At 44.8% G+C, this 20,761-nt stretch overlaps 1 protein-coding gene across 10 annotated transcripts in view; it reads left to right on the forward strand.

Annotated features, from left to right (window-relative positions):
- Positions 1 to 4,054: 4,054 nt before the first annotated feature.
- Positions 4,055 to 20,761, forward strand: part of Slc44a3 (solute carrier family 44 member 3) — a 79,220-nt gene continuing 62,513 nt past the window's right edge. For 7 of the 10 annotated variants that reach the window (XM_040751947.1, XM_040751948.1, XM_040751952.1 and 4 more), the window contains exons 1-5: positions 4,857 to 5,001; positions 5,370 to 5,477; positions 10,057 to 10,199; positions 11,441 to 11,577; positions 12,401 to 12,494. In XM_040751947.1, coding sequence (XP_040607881.1) covers positions 4,975 to 5,001; positions 5,370 to 5,477; positions 10,057 to 10,199; positions 11,441 to 11,577; positions 12,401 to 12,494 — 509 coding nt within the window. In that variant the 5' untranslated portion in view covers positions 4,857 to 4,974. Of the gene's footprint in view, positions 4,241 to 4,856; positions 5,002 to 5,123; positions 5,268 to 5,369; positions 5,478 to 10,056; positions 10,200 to 10,448; positions 10,537 to 11,440; positions 11,578 to 12,400; positions 12,495 to 20,761 lie in introns of those variants that run through there. The other 3 variants (XM_040751950.1, XM_040751949.1, XM_040751953.1) reach the window with 3 other exon arrangements.

Genomic DNA, 20,761 nt, shown 5'->3' on the forward strand with positions numbered 1-20,761 from the left:
GTGAACCCTTCATTAACTGTCTCAGCTAACAGAAGGGGAGAGGGTGTCGTTGTTGAGAAATGTTTCTGAGGCAAGAGAAACAGTTACTTGGTTAAAAGCACTGGCTACTCTTCCAGAGGACCCAAGTTCATTTACCCGCACCCACATGGGGGATCACAATCACCTGTAACGCCAGTTCCAGAGGATCTGACTCTCTCTTCTGATCTTCAAGGGCTCCAGGCACGTACATGGTGTATATATATACATACATACAGGCAAAGTATTCATATACATGATGTAAAAATAAATACAGAATGGAATGGTTCAGCCAGGCATGGTGACACACACCTTTAATCCCAGAATTCGGGAGACAGAGGCAGGTGGATCTCTGTGAGTTCGAAGCCAGCCTGGTCTACAGAGTGAGTTCCAGGACGCCAGGGGCTGTTACACAGCCTTTGACAGAGCCTACAACATTGAAGTAAGTATGTGTACAGTATGTATAAAAACCTCAATTTTTTGAAATATTTAATATGTAAATAACAGAACATAGATAAGGGAAGATAGCTAGCTTAGAATCCATAAAAAACAAACAAACAAACAAACAAAACCCAACTTGTTCTTTTTTGCAGTCTTTTTTTAACTCGGCCACTGGCTTACAGTGCCATCTGCTGTTACAAAGTGGTAATTACATTAGCCCTCACTGAACTGAGGTTTTCAAGGCTCTTGGAGTATGGTGGATGCCATTCTATGAAAAAAATCTGACTCACGATATAATGTGGCTCATTAAAACATATATGTGTGGAAACAGGCATTACAGAGCTAAAGGAAAATAGCATCATAGAGGAAAAATCAAAGTAGAGAAATGTTACTGCTGTGGCTGTGGTTAGAATCTGCCTGAAGCTTCCAGATCATGAGATATTAGGCATAGTTTATCCCTATCCTGTCTTTTTTCTAGACTGTTTTCCTTCAAAGAGCAGGCATTAATCTTAATTGGCCATGTCTCCCCCACTTGTTTCTCTTTCGCTTAATTTACTTACTTTGGGCATTTAGTTTTCACACAAATACCATATGTTTTTAAATTGTAGGTTTTCAGAGACAGGAAAAAATGAAGAGCCTGGCTCATTTTACAAGAGGCCCAGAGAGAAGGGAACCCGACCTCATGCCCTGCAGCTGGTACCGAGGCTTTCACATCCATGACAACTGCTTACTTTTTCTCCATGCACACCAACATGTCTTCTGCCCTCCTTCTCTAGGCTTTCTTTGCTGGCTTCGCTTCACAAAGAACAGAAAAATGTTCCTGGATTGCGAGCTTCAAGATAATCCAGCAGATGTCTCTTGAGAAAATCTCCATATAAGAATTTTTAAAACAGAGTCAGGTTGTGGGAGCGGTTGGTGGGTTCCCCGACTCAGCAACTCCACACATTTCCTCCAAAAGGGCAGAAGAGGAGAATGGGGCGCAGGCAACCTGTGATAGTTAGCCTTGAGCGTGTAGCGTGGAAAGCACGCCTCTGGGTGTGTCTGGGAGGGTGCTTCCAAAAGGGACTAACGAAGAGGAGAGAACCCACTCTGAATGTGGACTTCTCAACCCAAGGCTGGGGCTCAGTTGGAACAAGGCAGGGAGAGAACAGAGCCCCCAATGTTTTTCTTGGCTTTCTGGCCATCATGGCGAACTCTTCTGCTCAGTAAACCCTCCAGCCATGGTGGGTTGACACCTCTAAAACCATAAGTCAAAACAAATCTTTTCTAAGGTGAACTGATGTTTGTGTGAGAATTTATCACAGCATGAAAAGCTCACTGAAAAAAAAACCAAATGCAACAGAACTTTAGGAACTAAAATGTAAGCTGTTTTTCTAGAAACATCTGCGTATATTAAGATTGCTGAGATTTATGCGAGATATTTTAGTAAGAAGCAAAAGCAGATGTGTCACTGATTTTCATCAATGAGCGTGACATGCCAATGGAGTCTCACACTTCAGAGTAAACAAATGGACTCCGCTTGCCAGGACATTTGTCCAACTGGACAGCCAAAGTGCTGGCCTGAGGTGGACAAGACGCTGACGTTTGACAGGCAGGTCTCGGTCCTGCCCTCGACGCCACTTCTCCATCTTCACAAACCCTGCTTCGGCTTCCTCTCCACCACGGCCTCTGATTCAAATAGAATCTGGTGGTAAACATTCACAGCTAGTGATGGCATTATTAGTCACGAGGCTTCTCTCAGGGTTGTTCGTATTTTAATTTTCCTTTGATATGGGTTCAGAGGTTTATTTTGCTTTGTCTATTTAGGAAGTTATAGATAAGGTTAATCAGTGGGGAAGCCACAGGGAAGCGAGGAGGGGTTCCAAGTACCTTGGAATGTATTTCTCCCGCTCTAACACTTGGCATATTTCATAAGAAAGTCTGCTGAAGCTGAGTGGTGGTGGTGCACACCTTTAAGGCGGAGGCAGGCAAATCTCTGTGAGTTCGAGACTAGCCTGGTCTACAGATCAAGTTCCAGAACAGGCTCCAAAGCTACAGAGAAATCCTGTCTCAAAAAACAAATACACTGAGCATGTCTTGTAGTAGCACTTTCCAGTGTTAACAACTGTATTAGATATGCCAAAACATGTCTCCCACAGTGTGTTTTCCCCAGCAGCGTCTCCAGGTCTAACAAAGAATTGCTCTCAAGACTTTCTCTAGCTTCCCTTATAACTCTCAGTATACACTTAGGAAGAAGAAAACTGTTTCTCAGGACTAGTGTGTACCATCAAAACCTTGAGTAGGAGCCATCTGGGAGGCAGATGTAAAAACTTGGGGTCATCAGGTCATTCACACTTTCAGATGTAGGAGACAAGAGATGTGATTATAATACAATCACTCATCTTCATCTACGCCTCCTCTATCCCCTAGTCCACGCTGTCACTAAATAGTGCCAATAAGCAGTCGTTCCAATCGGTATATTCTCCATGCTTAATAGAACTTTTTGTTCTGGTTTCATCGTGTTTTTTTTTTCCCTTGCTTCATTGTTACTATCGTATTCGTCTTGGTAAATAAAAAATATACATATTGTGTGTATTTAAAGCTCTCTGTCCATCTGTTCTACTACTCATTTGTTCCAGATGCTGTGATTCAGCTCCGGTCTCTCTGTAGTTGTACACTGAAGATAGAAAACGAGCCGTGCCAAGGATACTGTGCAGGGAGTCTTATGGTATTTTACTAGAGAGAGAGAGAGAGAGAGAGAGAGAGAGAAGTCACTTACGTGAGAAGTCGAGAACTGAAGTCAGAGTCCTGCCCTTCTCTGACCTCCATCGCAGCCCCAAGAGAGACACGACCCCTCCTTCCTTGCCTTTATCTCTGCCTCTCCCCAAGTACCTGTGGCCACGCCCATTTGGGCGTGGTCAGTGAGATCTCTACCTATAGCACACTGTCTACTTGGGGAGTCCTGGGGAGTGAATTCAGGATCTCCTGGAGTGCAGCTACTCACTCAAAAGCATGCCTCCAGGAAGGTCCTAAGAGTTAGGAGTGGAGCGGGGCAACACCCTTAATCCCAGCACTCAGGAGGCAGAGGCAGGCGGATCTCTGTGAGTTCGAGGCCAGCCTGGTCTACAGAGCCAGTTCCAGGACAGCCTCCAAAGCAATACAGAGAATTCCTGCCCCCCCCAAAAACCCCCACAAAAAAAGAGTTAGGAGTGGGATGATTAGAAAGAATTCTACCCCACACATCAGAGATCCATTAACTAAAGAGCATTCCCCTCTATCCACCCTGGCTATTTTTAATATAATATTTGCATTATTGTTTTAGATTTTTATACATACATGCAAACCAACCCCTCCTCCTAACTACTTCCACAATGGAGAACATTCCAGAAGAAGAGGCAGGAATATGTAAGAGCCAGAGGTCGGGGAGGACCAAGGCAAAATAATATCTCCTGAAACATGATAGGGCCACTGCACTTAGGAATTCAGAGTAGGTGTGGTTGCCTGCTCAAAACCCGCACAAAAACAAACCAGTCACCGCTGCCTTGTGGCGGGAAGAAAGACTCCTCGCTGAGACGCTGTGGACAGTTGATGGTTTCTGGGCAGAACCAATTTTCTTTAAGAATGTGGGTGGCCCCTGGTCGATGGATCGCGCTCCCGTGGATGGCCTCACATTCATAAGCTCATGAACTGTACAAACTGGACTCGCTCCTCTTTCTATTGCTGTACTGATTATTGCTGCAATCCAGTTTCTACCCTTGGGGAGAAGATGTGAGCCAGCAGCCTGAGGGTGTGGAGGGGCAAATAGGTGAGTTCTTCTCCTCAGCTGCGCTTTCGTACCCACCGGGATTGTTGACGAGAAAACTGCCACACAGACACACACACACACACACACACACACACACACACACACACACACACACACACACACACAGCTTAAGTCAATCCTCGGTCTCTGGGGGCTTTGTCCTTGTTGAGTTCCTGAGACTCAAGTTTCTGAAAGTCTCTCTGTGGGGGAGGGAAAGCAGCTTTGTAGAAATAGTAGCTGGAGCGGTAGGCTCGGAGCCCCTTGACAGTGTGTCTCCCTGAGCACCACCGCTGTCCCTTGACTCCGTCTCCCTAGATCCCTAGCTCATGAATAGCAACAGCTTGCAACTTGTCGCTTGTCGCAAAAAGCTGGTGAAACTCTCAGGGCAGGATTCTGCACACAGAAAGCGCCAGTCACCTGTGTGTGGCACACCCCTACAAGCTCCTCGCCTTCGGGAATGATCCCTGAGGCCTTACTTCCTACTCTAGGCGCTGACAGCCCGCAGCTGGCGCACAGTAGTCAGGTGCACTTCCTGGGATCCGGGTGCCACCCCAGTCCCCAACCGAAAGCCACAGCGGAGAGGGCGGGCCTAGGGGATTAGCGCCCCTGGCCGCTAGGTGGCGCTGCTCCCTACCCGCCCTGCCTGGGCCACCTGGGCTGGCTGCTGCACCTCTGTCCCGTGTGCACCGCGGCCACCACGGCTGCCAGTCCCTGACCTAACTACCGAGTGTACCATGCAGTGCCTGGGCGCCGAGTACGTGGTAAGGGCGACAACCTGGGCCCTGAGGGAAACGGCCTCTGCGAGTACCAGCACAGGCAGAACGCTTCCGCCTCCCTTGTCCCTTGGGGATCAAAGCGACACCGCTCCTTTAAGGACACCTGACCCGGAGGACACAAGTACTGGGCCGAGGTCAGGAAGAGGCAGGGGACTGGGGAAGGAGGGTAAGGTGCTCTTACCTCCAGTAAGAACTTGGCACCCAGAGGATTTGACATCTGCCCTGCAGTTCTCCCCAGGAGAAAGAGTCAGGTGACAAAGTTGGGTTACTTTAAGCAGCCTTTGCATAGGCTTGGGTTCCGTTGATTTCACCTGTTTCTCTTCCTTTTCTCAACTCTCCCTTTTTTCTGGCAGGTTTCTGCAGAGGAAACGCCCAGGCAGAGAGAGTGGCGACCCCAGATTTATAGGAAATGCACAGATACGGTGTGGCTAGCCGTGTTCTTTCTCTTTTGGACTGGTTTGGTAAGTACGGCTGCTTGGCAGGCATAAGGCCCCCTTGTGTATGTGTCTGGACACAAATGTGTCTTAAATGTTAATCGTTTAAAGTTTATGCTGCAAGGACAAACTTGCATGATTGGCCCAGAATGACCATGAGTTAGGAAATTCTTATTCTGGGGTTTCACAATCGCCTAAACTCTCCCAGGAGGCTGTTTTCTTGCTGTAGACGGAGACCTATTGGGTCTCCATTAGGAAACGGAGAACCCACTTGCAGCGGTGTCGTTTCCTTGGTGAGGGTGAGGTGAATCCAAGCTCTCAGAGTAGAAGTTCTTGTACACTCACAGCACCCCTCAGGCAAATATTCCTCAACACTTGCGGTTTTCTAACAAAGGAGAAACAATCAAAAGCCTGGAAAGAGATGGCTTTTAACTGTGTACACACAGAGACACACGCATGCACGTCCATGGCCTACTGTGCTTAGCAACTTGATGCGAAGCCTGCATTGCGTGTTTTCAGGTATGCGTGGTTGGTGGCAGATCCCATCAGACCTCCGTGTCAATCCTCAGAGTCTCCTGGAGCTGAGTCTTTATTCTCTTAGGGCCTCGGTTGCCTTCTTCAAGGCTGTGCTAATGAAGTTACCCATGCCAGGTTGGGGCATGCTATGCGCTTCATAGTAAATGATTAACTCACAGTGCCCTATAATATCTACCTAGTAGTTATTACCTTCATTGAAAAGACTTATGAATCCACTCTAAAAATACCACATGTGTTCTTCCCAAGGAAAAAGGCATTTATTCAATTTTTAATTTTCCAACTGGTTTTGTGTGGACAGAGTTGGCTAGGCACACAATGGAAGGCTGGCCCTGGAGATTTTATTGCTGCTGCTGCTGCTGCTCTTACTAAGGTTCTTGGAAGTCTCCTCAAGGAGCCCAAAGAAGGCTGTGTACCTACCAAGTCTTATTAACTTCCCTATCAGGTCACTATTCTCTTATGTAAATATAGGGAGCAGCTGTCTTCCTGTGTCTGTAGCTTTGGCCTTGGGCTGTTAATGTTATTTCATGATCCTCTCTTGCCCCTCCAATGCTCAAACTCTCCGGCGGGTGGTAGCCTAGGGAAAAGATCATAGATGGCCCTTCACAGCCTGGAGAATTATGAGCCGGCTGAGACATTGCACGCACTGAGCTGGAAACTACAGAGAAAGTACACTTTGTTTGTGGGATAAATCTAAAGGTTTCTATATGTCCAGATTCTCTTTACTGAGTTTACTCATAAGAGTTCTTTCTTGCCGGGCGATGGTGGCGCATGCCTTTAATCCCAACACTCGGGAGGCAGAGGCAAGCGGATCTCTGTGAGTTCAAGGCCGGGCTGGACTGACAGCCTCCGAAACAATACAGAGAAACCCTGTCTTGTAAAACCAAAAAAAAAAAAAAAGAGTTCTTTCTTAGATGACTGGCTTCTTCCATCTTCTGCAAAAATTTTAGCTGCCTATACCTATTTAAAGCAGAACGAGGGATGTGTGTGTGTGAGTGTGCGTAGGTACATGCACGTGTGTGAGCGTGTGTGTGAGTGTATGTGTGTGTGTTCATTCACTGTCCCACTTCTGGGTCCTGGGTCCTGTGATGGATATACCAACTGACCAAGTGTAGGACAGGATTATTATTGATGTTGCTGCCCTCAACCGAGGCTGGACGAAGAGGCTCGGGGAGGATGCCTGACTTGCAACAGGGTTGGTCCCCTGCAGATAGAAAGAGCCCCAGCCTGTGCTTATGCTCATATTAAATACACAAACAGAAGGCAAATCCAAAGCTCTGAATAATCCCTGCCTCTACTTACCCTCCAGCATCCTTTCCAGCATCACCCTTTCCTAGTTATCTTTGAAGACTCCCATTTCCCAGACCCCACTTAGGGTGACTTCATTTGAAGTCCCATCACCTTAACATGCACACTCCCTGTACTGATGATACTGGAGTCTGGCCTCTGAGGCCAGGAGCTCAACAGCCTTACCTTAACAAAAGAAAACCGGGCCACAGGAATGGTGTGGCATGGAAAAAGAAAGAGACAGGTTTTGAGGTTCAAGCTTCAAGCTGAAGATAAGAGAAGCAAAGCAGTCAGCCACTAGCTCTCACCTCTACCTCAGGCTGAAAGGGTTGATCCTGTCTCCACGAGCTCTCTTCCAAGACTCTGACTGCTGCCTCTCCTCAGCGTGGCTGGAGACTAAATCTCAGAATGTAGCCTGAGACACTGGGCTTCTGTCTTTTATACACCTCTCTAAGGCCGGGGTTAAAGGCATGAGCTCTATTTCTCTTTTAGACTTACCTTGTGTAGATCTCGGTGGCCTTAGACTCACAGAGATCCATCTGCCTCTGTCTCCTGAGTCTGGGATTAAAGGTGAGTGCCACCACTGCCCAGCTTCTATGGCTAACTAGTGTGGCTGACTTGGCAGTCTGATACTTCAGGCAATCTTTATTAAATCATAAATAATATATCACCACAGATTGGTGAAGGGAAGTGTGTTCACTTACAGCTTTGGGCCAAACTGGAGGCCAAGGAGTCGTGAGTTTTTCTCCACCTTTTCTGTTGGAGTCTTACAAACCATAAAAACAAAGCCAGGAAATATTCCTATGCGGATTGAGCTGTTTGATAGACAGCAGTGCTGTTGGATGTCTCTTCTTGGGAGGTGGGGACTCCCTCCTCCAACAGGAGGGGGTAGCTGGGACCACCTAGGAAAAGTTTAGTTCCCTGAGGTCCGTTTATCAAGGGTTCTGTTACACTGCTCACCACCTCTCCTCGTGTGGAATTAACATGGCGTGGTGGTCACAGAACCTTCATGGTGTGAAGGGAACTCAAGGAAACCCAAATCCGTATCCGCCTCGCAAACTTCCCAAGGGAGGCATCACACAGGAAGTCAAGGCGCACAGAACATAGCATGTTGCTATTAGATAAATCTCTGGGGAGGTAGGCAAAAGCATGCACACACAAGTACCGGTGACATCGGGTCTAAGTAGATGGCAGAAGATGGACATGTCAACGCCATTTAGACACACAGAATCACACTGAGATTCTTTTTTTTCTTGGAAGTTCTTTGTTTTGTGAAGCTTAAGCAAGTAACCCAAATATTCCTTCAGACTTGTGTGTGGATACCTATCAATTGTATAACATTGATCGAATTCCCTAAAAGTAAGATGAAGGGAACATTTTGTTTGTTTGGTTGGTTTTTCCAGTGTTTCTCTGTGTAGCCCTGGCTATCCCGGAACTCAACTCTGTAAACCAGTTTGGCCTGAAACTCCCAGAGATCCACCTGCCTCTGCTTCATGAGTGCTGGGACTAAAGACTTGTCCCCCTGCTGCCACCACCTGGCCGAACAGAACGTTTTTTAGGGAAAGACAGGATGCCTGATAGCTCAGGCAGTAAGTGTTGGCATTGCAAGGAAAGAGGACCTGAATTCCATTGATCGGAGGAGGAGACAAATGAGGATAGACAGATGTTTGGGCCTCATTGGCTAGAGAGCCTAACCTACTTCATGAGTTTCAAGCCAACAGAGACGGTGTCTCAGAAAACCAAAGTGGAGGCCATCTACATAGCAACCAAAGTTGTCCTCTGACCTCCACAAATGCTCATGCATGCACATATGTGCACCCACCCATGCAAATGTACACACACACACACACACACATACAGAGAGGGGGGGGAATATTAGCACAGCCTTGATACACTTAGATAATCCATCAAGTCTGGCTGAAAAATCGCAAAGCGAAGGCCTCTGAAAGAAGACAAAGAGGAGGAGAGAGCAGAGTCTGGGTGCTTTAGGGGGCCCTCCCTGCTCACGGGCTGTGCCAGCATTCACACAGCTGGACCGTACCTGGATGGGTAGAATTGCTGTAGCAGTTCCTCCTTTATCTGCTTGTGTCTCACACCAGCATCTCCAGGGAGGTTAGAGCTGTGTCTCACACCAGCATCTCCAGGGAGGTTAGAGCTGTGTCTCACACCAGCATCTCCAGGGAGGTTAGAGCTGGGTCTCACACCAGCATCTTCAGGGATGTGAGGGCTGTGTCTCACACCAGCATCTTCAGGGAGGCGAGGGCTGTGTCTCACACCAGCATCTTCAGGGAGGTGAGGGCTGTGTCTCACACCAGCATCTTCAGGGAGGTGAGAGCTGTGTCTCACACCAGCATCTTCAGGGAGGTTAGAGCTGTGTCTCACACCAGCATCTTCAGGGAGGTTAGAGCTGTGTCTCACACCAGCATCTCCAGGGAGGTGAGGGCTGTGTCTCACACCAGCATCTTCAGGGAGGCGAGGGCTGTGTCTCACACCAGCATCTCCAGGGAGGCGAGGGCTGTGTCTCACACCAGCATCTTCAGGGAGGTGAGGGCTGTGTCTCATGTCAGCATCTTCAGGGAGGTGAGGTCTGTGTCTTACACCAGCATCTTCAGGGAGGTGAGGGCTGTGTCTCACACCAGCATCTTAGGGAGGTGAGGGCTGTGTCTCATGCCAGCATCTTCAGGGAGGTGAGAGCTGTGTCTCACACCAGCATCTCCAGGGAGGTGAGGGCTGTGGTTTTCTCCCTGTGGCCAGGCAGTCATCACGTGCCCTGGGTTTTTGCCAGGTTTTCATCATGGGCTATTCGGTTGTGGCTGGAGCAGCAGGAAGACTCCTTTTCGGCTATGACAGCTTCGGCAACGTGTGTGGCAAGAGGAACTCCCCAGTGGAAGGGGCCCCCCTCTCAGGGCAGGACATGACTCTCAAAAAGTAAGTCTTGGGTTTTAGGTCCCCATCCTAGAGAGGGGCTGTTATTTCAAAGCTTTGTGCTCATCTAAAAGCCCAGCAAGTTTTCCTAGTTGGAAAGGAGGCTGCACATACCAGCAAGGGAGCAAGTCTCTGTAGAATCTTTCCGTCCGGGGTTCACATTCAGCTATTTCTCAATTCTGGGGCAGAGTCCTTAGCCTCTCAGAGGCAGTTTTCATCTTTTTAAACTGGTGGTTATGCCTGTCTTTCCAGGGTGTTTTAACGATTCCCTGAGACTCTCCATGAACTAAAGCTTAGCAGACGTTCTTTGTCCCCATGACAAGGGCTCACAATCAGACAGGTAGTATGCATTCAGCATTCGGCATTTGGCATTCTGCATGGGAGGGGGGTAGCTGGTGGTTTCCTGGGTTGGGAGAGGAGGAGGAATTCCTTGTCAATTGGAACAGTTTCCACAGGCTGGAAATGATTAAGGAGGCAAACTGGATGTATATTTTAACATAATTTAATTTTTTGATTTAAAAGAATTTTTATTTTAAACTTTTAACAAAATAAAGTCTGTGTGTGTCATTCACCCAGGAAATCTGTCCTACCGTTTCTCTTGCACAACCTTCCTTCTGCCCATGCCCAGTGGAGGGAGACTGTTTTCTAGACCCCCTCGCTAGGTGCTCCCAGGGGCTCTTCCCTGTGTTCCTGTGACTTGAGCAGTCTATGTAAGCCTTGGGTTGGGGTGGGGGCAGCAAGCTGCCATTGACAACACATGACCCACTGATGACAACAGTCAGCTTTGGGGCTGAAGAGCTAAAAGTTGCCTGGCTGCCCTGGCTCCTGTGCCGCCTCCAGTCCCCAACCTCGGCTCCCTCCAACCCCCAACCTCAGCTCCCTTCTTCCCGCTTGCCACTTCCCTGAGTTCCGCTATTCTCTGAAACTTATGTGAACACTTTAGAGCAGTTTCCATTAAGTCATTAGGTGTCCGTTTCTAGGACACTATGAACAGTTTGATCACCCTTCTCTTCCTCAGTGACATCTCGGGTAACTCCTGCTATGTCCCTCACTTCTCAGAGGCAGAGACTAGAAAAGGAAGGGATTTGTCACGTTTGAATATGGTGTGATAAGTGTTCAGTTAGTCGGGAGCGTTTGCCTTAGTCAGTCCCCCTTGCAACGGTACGTGACACATTTTCAAAGCCCACAGTTAAAGCAGTGCATTTTAGTAGCCTGAGGCCTGCTTCTGTTTCCTGCATCTGTAGACATGTGTTCTTTATGAATGCCTGTGATCTGGAAGTCAAAGATCGATGGCTTGGTCGCACAGCCCTGTGTGTATCCAGATGTCCTGAGAAGCAGTTGGACACCCTGGAAGAGGTCCAGCTCTTTGCCGATATCAATGGTAGGTACTGAGGGTTTCCTTTTCCCCCATACCACCTGGTGTAGCAGCCTGTAGGGTCCCCGATACAGAGCGTAACTTACCTTGAAGCTACTTCCCTGAAGAGTAGGAATTAGACACCTTTGCAGGTGCCTCTTATGTGGAAAAGGACCGGGAGTATTTTCTCAAGAACTTGTTCAGTGTTTTGAGGCTTTCTGCACTCGTTTGAACCCTGGGTGTGGTCCCAGATCATGGCAGTAAAAGGCCACTTTAGAGACTAAGAAGGAGACAGCAGACACAAGATCCTGAGGTTCTCATTCGAATCACCCCCTTTGAGTTTTTTTTTTATGAAGTCAGAGTCGTTGAATACTTTCACTGGCAGAAGGAGTCAGGAGTGTACTAAAACCATTGGTTCAGACAGTTAGACTTAACATTAATTAAAAACAGAAAGCAAAGACAAACAAAAAATTGAGGTAACTTAATTGTGAATTTTATCTGCCTGAAAAATGGAGTGTGAGATTTTAAAAAATTATTTTCAAAGCTGGGTTAAAAAATCTCAAGCTCCTACAATAAATCGTCTTCAAATAACCTTCAAATATTTAAATGCCAATCCTATGATTATAGTGTTGAATCTGGGGGTTTGGAGAGAAAGACAACCTGCATCCAACTCAGAGGGCGCGCCTGTCCTTTCTGTGTGCCCGCCAACTACTGTTTCCCACGTCTGGGTGATGCACTCCAATTCCTTCTGGATTTGGTGCAGCGGCAGTGACTTCTTACTAGCTTCCTAAGGAAGATGGATACCATAAATTTAAAAAAAAAGCCTAGTGTATGTGTTTTCTGCTTTCAGGCTCTTTCCTGTGTGTCTATAGCTTGAATTCCTTCAACTACACTCAGAGTCCAAATGCAGATACATTATGTCCCAGGCTCCCCGTTCCTCCGAGGTAAGAGCTTATGTACAAAAGGCATTCGTTATTTGATGCTGTCTGTTCCTCCTCTCTACACTGTGAAAAATAAAGGGAGATACAGTGTGAAACTCACAATCAGGGGCAATCAAAGAGGGACTATTTAATATATGTAATAGACAGTGGCTCAATAAGGAGAGAAATCAGAGTGTGGTCTTCAAATACTAGGGTTTGGCTGGAGAGGTGGCTCACCCGAAGATACTTGCCACAAAGCCTGGTGACCCAAGTTTCATGCCCGGGACCCTTATGATGTGAGGAGAGAACCCACTCCTGACAATCATCCCCCAGGCTCAATATTTATACCATGGAGCTCATGCACGCACACATACACACAGTAAAGTATAGTAATTCCTTAAAGACAGTGAAAACAAATATATGCATTCTAACCAAATGGATGATCCTATGAAGTGGCTAGTGTGTGTTTTCCCTTCCCCAGTTCTTTGTTATCGTTAAGAAGAAATCATCAACATTCATTGTTAGTTTTTATTGTTCGAGAGTATGCCTTAAGAAATAGCCCTGGGGGTCTGGAGAGATGGCTCAGAGGTTAAGAGCACTTGTTCCTCTTGCAGAGGACCTGGGTTCTATTCCCAGGATTCACATGGTGTCTCATAACCATCTGTAACTCCAGTCCCAGGAGATCCATCATGCCTTTCTGACCGGGACTGTCACCAGGCATGCATGTACACACAGGCGAAACACTCATAAAATAATTCTTTAGAAACTTCAGGGTATTCAGGTTACATTTATTAGAATTTTACATAAAGTTGTACCCAAGGCTTAAAAAGCTGATCATATTTTTTTAAGTCATAAGCTAAGGGAGGGAAGGTCAAGCAGGCTTCATACTTGTTTCTCAGTGAACACACAGGCACAGGTCCTTCTGAACAGCCTGGTGACCTCCTAACACACACTCGGGTCTTCTCACCCTGGCGTGCTGCAGGCAGCATATAAGTACTCACTGAGCGGTAATGAGGCAATGCTCACGTGCATGGCTCACATTTGCCCCTCGGAAAAGGCTAAGGCCGTGGGCAGGGTACTCTGATGCACCAGCTTGCACTGCCGTTCTTTTGGAAAATATGAATAAATTTACAATGAATAAGTACTCTTTTAAAAAAATCCCTGAGGAACAATAATTTAAACAAAACAAGACATTGCCTTGACCACCTCATACAGTGTGGATGAAACTTTTGCTTGGAACCCACAAAATAAAGTATATTCTGTCACAACCTAGCACATACATACCTTCATACACAGGTGTAGGTGAATCCACCAGAGCCCTTTTAAAGGGGTATCAAGAATTTATACAACACTAATGGATATACAACAAGGTAAACAGCCACCGCCATGGTCTTCCATTCTGCCCAGGGGTGAATGGAACCAGCAATCCAGTCTCTGACTATCACACAAGAGAGAGAGCAACCACCCTCCCTTCCTTTTAAGAGGTCATGTCCACAGACAAAATATATAGCCTCTGTCAGACCAGTCTGCCCAAGGTCATGGACAGATCGAATACCCACTATACTTCCCCCTTTTGTCTAAATAAGAAGGATCTAAACCTAATACAAACTATACACAATAAAAAACATTTATCAAATATTTTCCAGGAGAAAGAAAGGGTAATAACATACACAAAAGTAGAACTACAACCAACAAGAACAACATCAAGCAAGAAACACACACTAAGTGTCCAAGCTACAGGTAATTGACAAAAGACAGCTTATTCCAGCAGCTGTCCTATCCTGAAGAGTCTGAGTCTTGTACCTAATATACCTTAGCTAAGATAAGAGAGAATAATAACTGTGACTATCTAGTCTTCAACCCCATTAAGGACCTGAGAAGGAAAATAACATTACCTGAGTATGCAGGAAGTACAAGCAGACAACTTCCAAAAGATGCAAGAAATGACAGAAACAGTTGGCTTCCTGGAGAGTCACCCAAAGTCTCTCTGCAATGTTGGGGCAACCAACTCTGGCTGTAGGCCTAGAATATCTTACAGACCATTTTCAGAAGCAAGAAAATTCAAAAGACTGTGCTACCCTGTCTTGGCAAGGTTCAGCAGTCTCTATTCCTTTATCCTGCTTGTCCATTTTGGACAGCATGCTTACTGTTAGCAGTGTAGACAGGGGAGGTTGTTTGCCCAATAGGCTAATTTTGCCAAGAGGAAAACAAGCTCCACATGGAGTGTCTTCAGTGCCCATAATTCTCTCGGGATCTGTGCTGCCAGGAGCAGTCGTGTCTCAATAGAATTTTAAATTATTAAAACATTTAAATGCCATATTCTGTAGGTCTTTGAAGTGTTTGAAGATTACCTATCTACTCAGAGTACATGGATGTGCATCTAGAGAACCTAACAGAATAACTGTAATTATGACAAACATGGGTGACTATTAACCTGTAATTCTTAATAACCTACATAGCTTAAAGACTAACGCTTCACATTATAAAAATAAACAATCTTCAAGCATATGTACAGCATAAGAACAATGATCTCAAAGTTATAACAATATATAAAAATATCTTGATCAGAGGTAGAAGTGTAATTGATTTGTATCAATGTATAAAATACCTTAAGCAAAAGTAAAAATACACATACAGTATGACAAAAATAATTTTACATTTGTATACAAAGATATTGTAAACAGAAATAGAAACATACACAATATGAAAAATATAATTTTGAATTTGTATCAATATACAAATTATCTTAGACAGGAATATAAAAGTAATTTCACATATGTTTGAACCAGGTAGAATCGTTGTTGTGGGGTCCCATCTTACAAATAGAAATGTCACAAGAAGACCTTGTCTTATTACATATGAGTCATGTGATGGTTCCAGTGATGTTTTTAAAACACATACATTTATATGGACTGTCAGTCAACATTCTGTTATGGAGAGGCAAGGGACTCCTAACTGAGGAGCTATTGACAGTTGACAGCTTCTGGAAGAGGGAGAGTCAGTTTTCTTTTAAGGGCATGTCTCCTGGTAGATGAACTACACTTCAGTCGGTGGTCCTACATCTAGAAATAATGTGGTCAGCACAAATTGGACTCAGTGGATTTTAAAAAAAGACACAAAATTAAGCATAGAAGTGGGGAATGGATCTGGGAGAAGTTGGGGGAGGAGTAGGTATGAATATGACCACAATACATTCTATGAAATAATTAAGATATTCTATTAAAAATAATCATTACTGGGCAGTGGTGGCACACACCTTTAATCCCAGCACTAGGGAGCCAGAGACTAGAGGATCTCTGAGTTCAAGGCCAATCCAGTCTACAGATAAAGTTGCAGGACAGCCAGAGCTATACAGAGAAACCCTGTCTCAGAGAAAAGAAAAGAAGAAAGAAAAAAAGGCACAGTTCCTAAAGGCAGCAAGCAGGCTCAAGCTCACAGGCAGCAGCATTCTTTCCTAAAATTTGCAGAGCTGCTTATTCAATCCACTTTCCTCTAGTATCTTATTTTTTTAATATGGTTATTGTTGCTTATCTTGATGAAACATTACTGAACCACGAAAAACAACTGGAACATTTTAGTAGGCTGAATTAAAATTGTGTAGCTTGGACAGAAGGATATTGGTGTTTAGGAGCAATGTGGGCGTACCTGCTTAAAGAAGAAAAATGTGTGTGTGCACCAGGGTGCACGCGTGCCTGCCTGTGTGCACATGCATGTGAGCATGCGGAAGCCAGAGGACACCCTCTGGGATTATAGTGAGAAAAACTATCCACTTCTTAGAGACAGAGTCTTGTTCCTGGAGCTCACCGATCGGGCACTGCCTCTGCCTTTCTGGTGCTGGGATTACAAGTGTGTGCTAACACACCCAGCATTTTTGCACAAATGCTGGGAAATCTAGCCCTCTTACTTACAAATCAAGCTCTTTCCTGTAGACAAAGCCATTCCCCACCCCCAGCCCTGAGATTGCCATTTGTTAAGGTTTCCATTTAAACAGAATCTGATCAACTGTTCTCTTTCTGTAACTGGGATGACAACCCTGAGTTCGTGGAAAACTTATACAGTGCTACTGAAAAAACTGCATATTTGTGGAGCTCTCCCTCCTGGTTGGTTCCTTTCCTAAGCAGCTAGCATGTGGGGCCTCACAGAGTGTCTGTGCTGTAGGTGTCATATCATAGAGGAGAAGACTGATCAGAGAAAGGTTGAGCCCATGCAACGAGCTTGTAGAAAAACAGCATTCAAAACCAAGCAGCATCCATATTGGGTTCCATAACCCAGTATATTCAATCAAGGCAAGACTAGACTTGCCTTGAATGGCCTCTTGAGACTCACAGCAAGCTAGGAGGGGAAAATATCCCATTATCCCATGGTCTGGGACCACTACCTCTTCTACCTCTGAAGCCAGCCTCAACCTTTTCACCCTCAAGTGCAGACCTTGCCAATACTAACTTTCCCAGAGCAGACAGAAGTATGGATTGACTAGCCTTTTTTGGACAAAGCGAAGGAGACAAAAATAGGCCTGAGGGCACCATTTCCTTTTCCTACACAAGCAAGCGTTTGTTTAAGATGGAAATTATCATATTGATCGTGGAAGGGCTGTGCCAAGCCTTAAAAGCTACAAAACCTGAGAAGTGTGGCTATAGAGCCAAAGAACATTTTCTAAATACTTCTTTTGACTACATCAATTGTTTCTTCTGCTTGTGTCAATCACATAAGGTATAACACACCCTTTTAGAGCCGTGGCTGGATTTCGAGAAGGCATGAGTATCTGTGCATGAGTTTGAGGGGCAGTGATAACAGGCAGAACTATCTTTTTCCCTTTGGTGCTTAGCATAGTACTTTATTTTGAGTCTCCTGTGCATTTGAAATCTAAAAGGCTTGGGATTCCCCCACACACGCCCCCTTCTCATTCAGTTCTGGTTCCAGCCTCCTGCTTGACACTGTGCTGTTTGCTTGGGTGAAATCCACATACAGATGTCCATACATCTATCTGGGCAGCCCTCCAGACTACTTCCAGCAAGTTGGAGTGGTTTTGCTAGTGGCAATGAAATGTAAAAATGTGGAAGAAACCTCCGGCTGTGGGCTACTGCATCTCTGGCCAAGTTAAGGACGGGTGTTTTCACTGGGCAGCGAGGCAGCCTGTCTGCACTTGGAAAGTTGGTATTGGCCAGGTCTGCACTTGAGGGTGAAAAGGTCAGGGCTGGCTTCAGAGGCGGAAGAGGTGGTGACTCCAGGACATGTGATATTGTTGAGTGCAGCCTTTCCCTCCATCCTCCTGGGCCCTGCCACAGTTGCAGTCCCCCAAATAACTCACAGGACACTATATTAATTATGAAGCTGCCGGCCGTTTGCTTGGTTTCTTACTGGCTATCTCTGACTTAAGTATTTACCCCATAATTGTTAATCTAAGTATTTCTCTTACCGGAGAATGGGGTCCAGACCTCTTATTCCTATGGCCGCTCCATCGTGACTCTGCCTGTGTCTCTTTCTCCCAGAATCCTCCTCAACTCCTAGTCCCACCTATCTTGTTTCCCTATTGGCCAACAGTGCTTTATTGACATATACACAGGACTTTCCCATCATCTCCTCTTTCCTGTCTAAACAAAAAGAAAGGTTTTAACTTTAACATAGTCAAATTATATATAACAGAACAGTTATCAAGTAAGAACATAGTTACAATATTTTGTCCATTAACATTTAGTAAGCCTTAAAGAAAATATCATCTATTCTATCTTTGTGAGTGTAAAGTCTTATATGTAGCTTATCTTTTATCATAACTAAGGAAAACTATGATTATAACTATCTGTCTTCAACTCCATCAAAGACCACAGAAGGATAATATATAAACACTAGGATTGACAGAGACATCTTACTGCCTGGACAGTCACCTGAATTTCCTCTGTAATGTTGGGGCATCCATTTTCAGCCCATAGGCCACAGTGTGTCTGGAAGACTTCTCAGCAAAGCAGGAAATTTCAAACTGTCCATCTGCATTGGCAGTCTGCCATTCATTTTTCTGTGTCCTGCAAAAGTCTCATAGACTCTTCCATGAATCAGGAACCCTGAAGGACTGTTTGAGTTCAGCAGTCACTTCCCTGTGGGTCCTGCATGTCCAGTTTATACAGCAACAGCCAAGAAGTCTAGACAAGAGCAGTTTCTTGCCCAAATGGCTAATCTTGCCATGTTGAAAGCAAACTCCATAACGAGTTCTTTGATGCCCATCTTTCTCTCAGACATAATTGATGTGTCAGGAGCAGACAGTTCTCATTGTCAAAAAAAAAAACCCTAAACCATTTTAAATGCCATTTTCTGAAGGTCTTTGAAAGGTCTGAAGACTGTCTATCTATCTCAAATATATCTCTGTATATCTAGAAAACCTAACTAACTTAACTATAAGTTCTGACTATTATAAGTAACTATAATCACTATAAACACAATACTTAATCAAGAGGAGAAATATGCATATCACAAAATTGACCTTGAATTTGTATCAATAAATGAAAAACCATACCAATACAAAGTATTCATTTCCATACCATAATTCCCCTTTTACCATTAAAAAGAGATTGGCTGTGATCATTAACCAATTATAAGCAACCCCATTTAAATGAAAACAAAGATTTATAAACAATATGGGAATTTGGATGTCGCTCATTCCAAACTGCTTCCTGCTGGATGGGGGCTCTGTTCATACCATGGGGATCATGGCAAAACTCAGAAACCTGTATAAGTCCTTATTTTCGGGGTCTATAAGGCTGCATCATCTTAGCTGTTTTAAATGTTGAATCACATGGGGCACTGCTTCCAGGGGGTCTTGATTCATCAAACCACAGAAGCATGGAAGGAATCCACAGCTTTCCATTTTCTGTGGAAACATAAATAAAAACTCTTTTTCCAAGTAGCTGGTCCTTATATTTAAAGTTAGAGGTCAAAACATTTTTGAAATATATAAGTTGGATTAATTCAGCAGCATTTATAATCAAGTATATTTCAGCAGTTGTTCCTTCCTTAGCCACTGAACAACTGAAAAATAAAATAGTATATATTATCCAGACTTTCTCTGTATTTTCCATCTTTTTTTTTTTTTTTTTTTTTTGGTTTTACGAGACAGGGTTTCTCTGTATTGTTTTGGAGGCTGTCAGTCCAGCCAGGCCTCAAACTCACAGAGATCCGCCAGCCTCTGCCTCCCGAGTGCTGGGATTAAAGGCGTGCGCCACCACCGCCCGGCGTATTTTCCATCTTTACATGGCTTATATTACCCTATTTCTTTTACTTTTATTTATTTATTTATTTCTCTGAAAATCTGCCTGCCTCTGCCTCTGTAGCAAATCTTACCGGCGTGTGCCACCATAGCCTGCTTCTCTATTTATTTACCACTACGTCGTTTCTTTTTCTCTCTCAATCCTACGTATATTTTTAAACACACTGTAAACCTTTAGAGGTTTTTCTTGATCTGAATCTGACTTTACTATAAATCTTTATGTTTTTCTGGCCACGTTTCTTATCTGCTAAAAACCATGGCTGTTTAAACTGCAGTTTTTCCAAGATGGCGGGCGTAAGTCTGACTCCAGCTCACCGCCTCAGTCTATGCTGACATCCAGCAGCATGGTGCCAGCTTAGAGATGTGGTCACTGCCATTTCCAGCTGTATGTACACACCTTTCAATTGTTAGAAGAGCCTCTTAAAAGAACCTTGCTGGGGTTTTTGTTTTTTATGCTGAGTCAGGAAGACTCCTTAAGCAAGCCGTGTGAGTCTTTGCTTGTCACTAGCAAAACAGAGCCCACCTGAGAAAAATGCTGCTACCAAGAAGCTGTGCTTCTCTCCATTCTTTTGTTTCTAAAATTTCTTTAAAGCTTTTGTCATTCTATGTGGAAATTCAATCTCACTCCTGACAGCCATTTGTTGAATGAAGCCTTCCTGCCAGCCTGGTTCCAGAACCGCATCAGTCCCAAATGAACACATAGGAGGCTATATTAATTATGAAGCTGTTGGCCTTGCTTGTTTCTTACTAGCTAACTCTGACTTAGTATTTACCCCATAATTGTTAATCTAAGTATTTCTCTTACCGGAGAAAGGGGTCGATTGGTATCACTCATAAGAGATCCAAACTTTACTTGTTTCTTTGTGTTTCTTTTGGAATAAGATGAGTCATTCTTGGCATTCTTTATCAATACGGGATTAGTAAATAACTCACGCACACACTCACATACACACAGACATACACACATTAGCAAAGCTGCGTGCATAAAATTAAGGTCCGATGAAGAGTAATGTTTAAATCAAAGCAATAAAATAGT

Source organism: Mesocricetus auratus, unplaced genomic scaffold (assembly GCF_017639785.1).
Source record: "Mesocricetus auratus isolate SY011 unplaced genomic scaffold, BCM_Maur_2.0 Super-Scaffold_100009, whole genome shotgun sequence".
Lineage (NCBI taxonomy): Eukaryota > Metazoa > Chordata > Mammalia > Rodentia > Cricetidae > Mesocricetus > Mesocricetus auratus.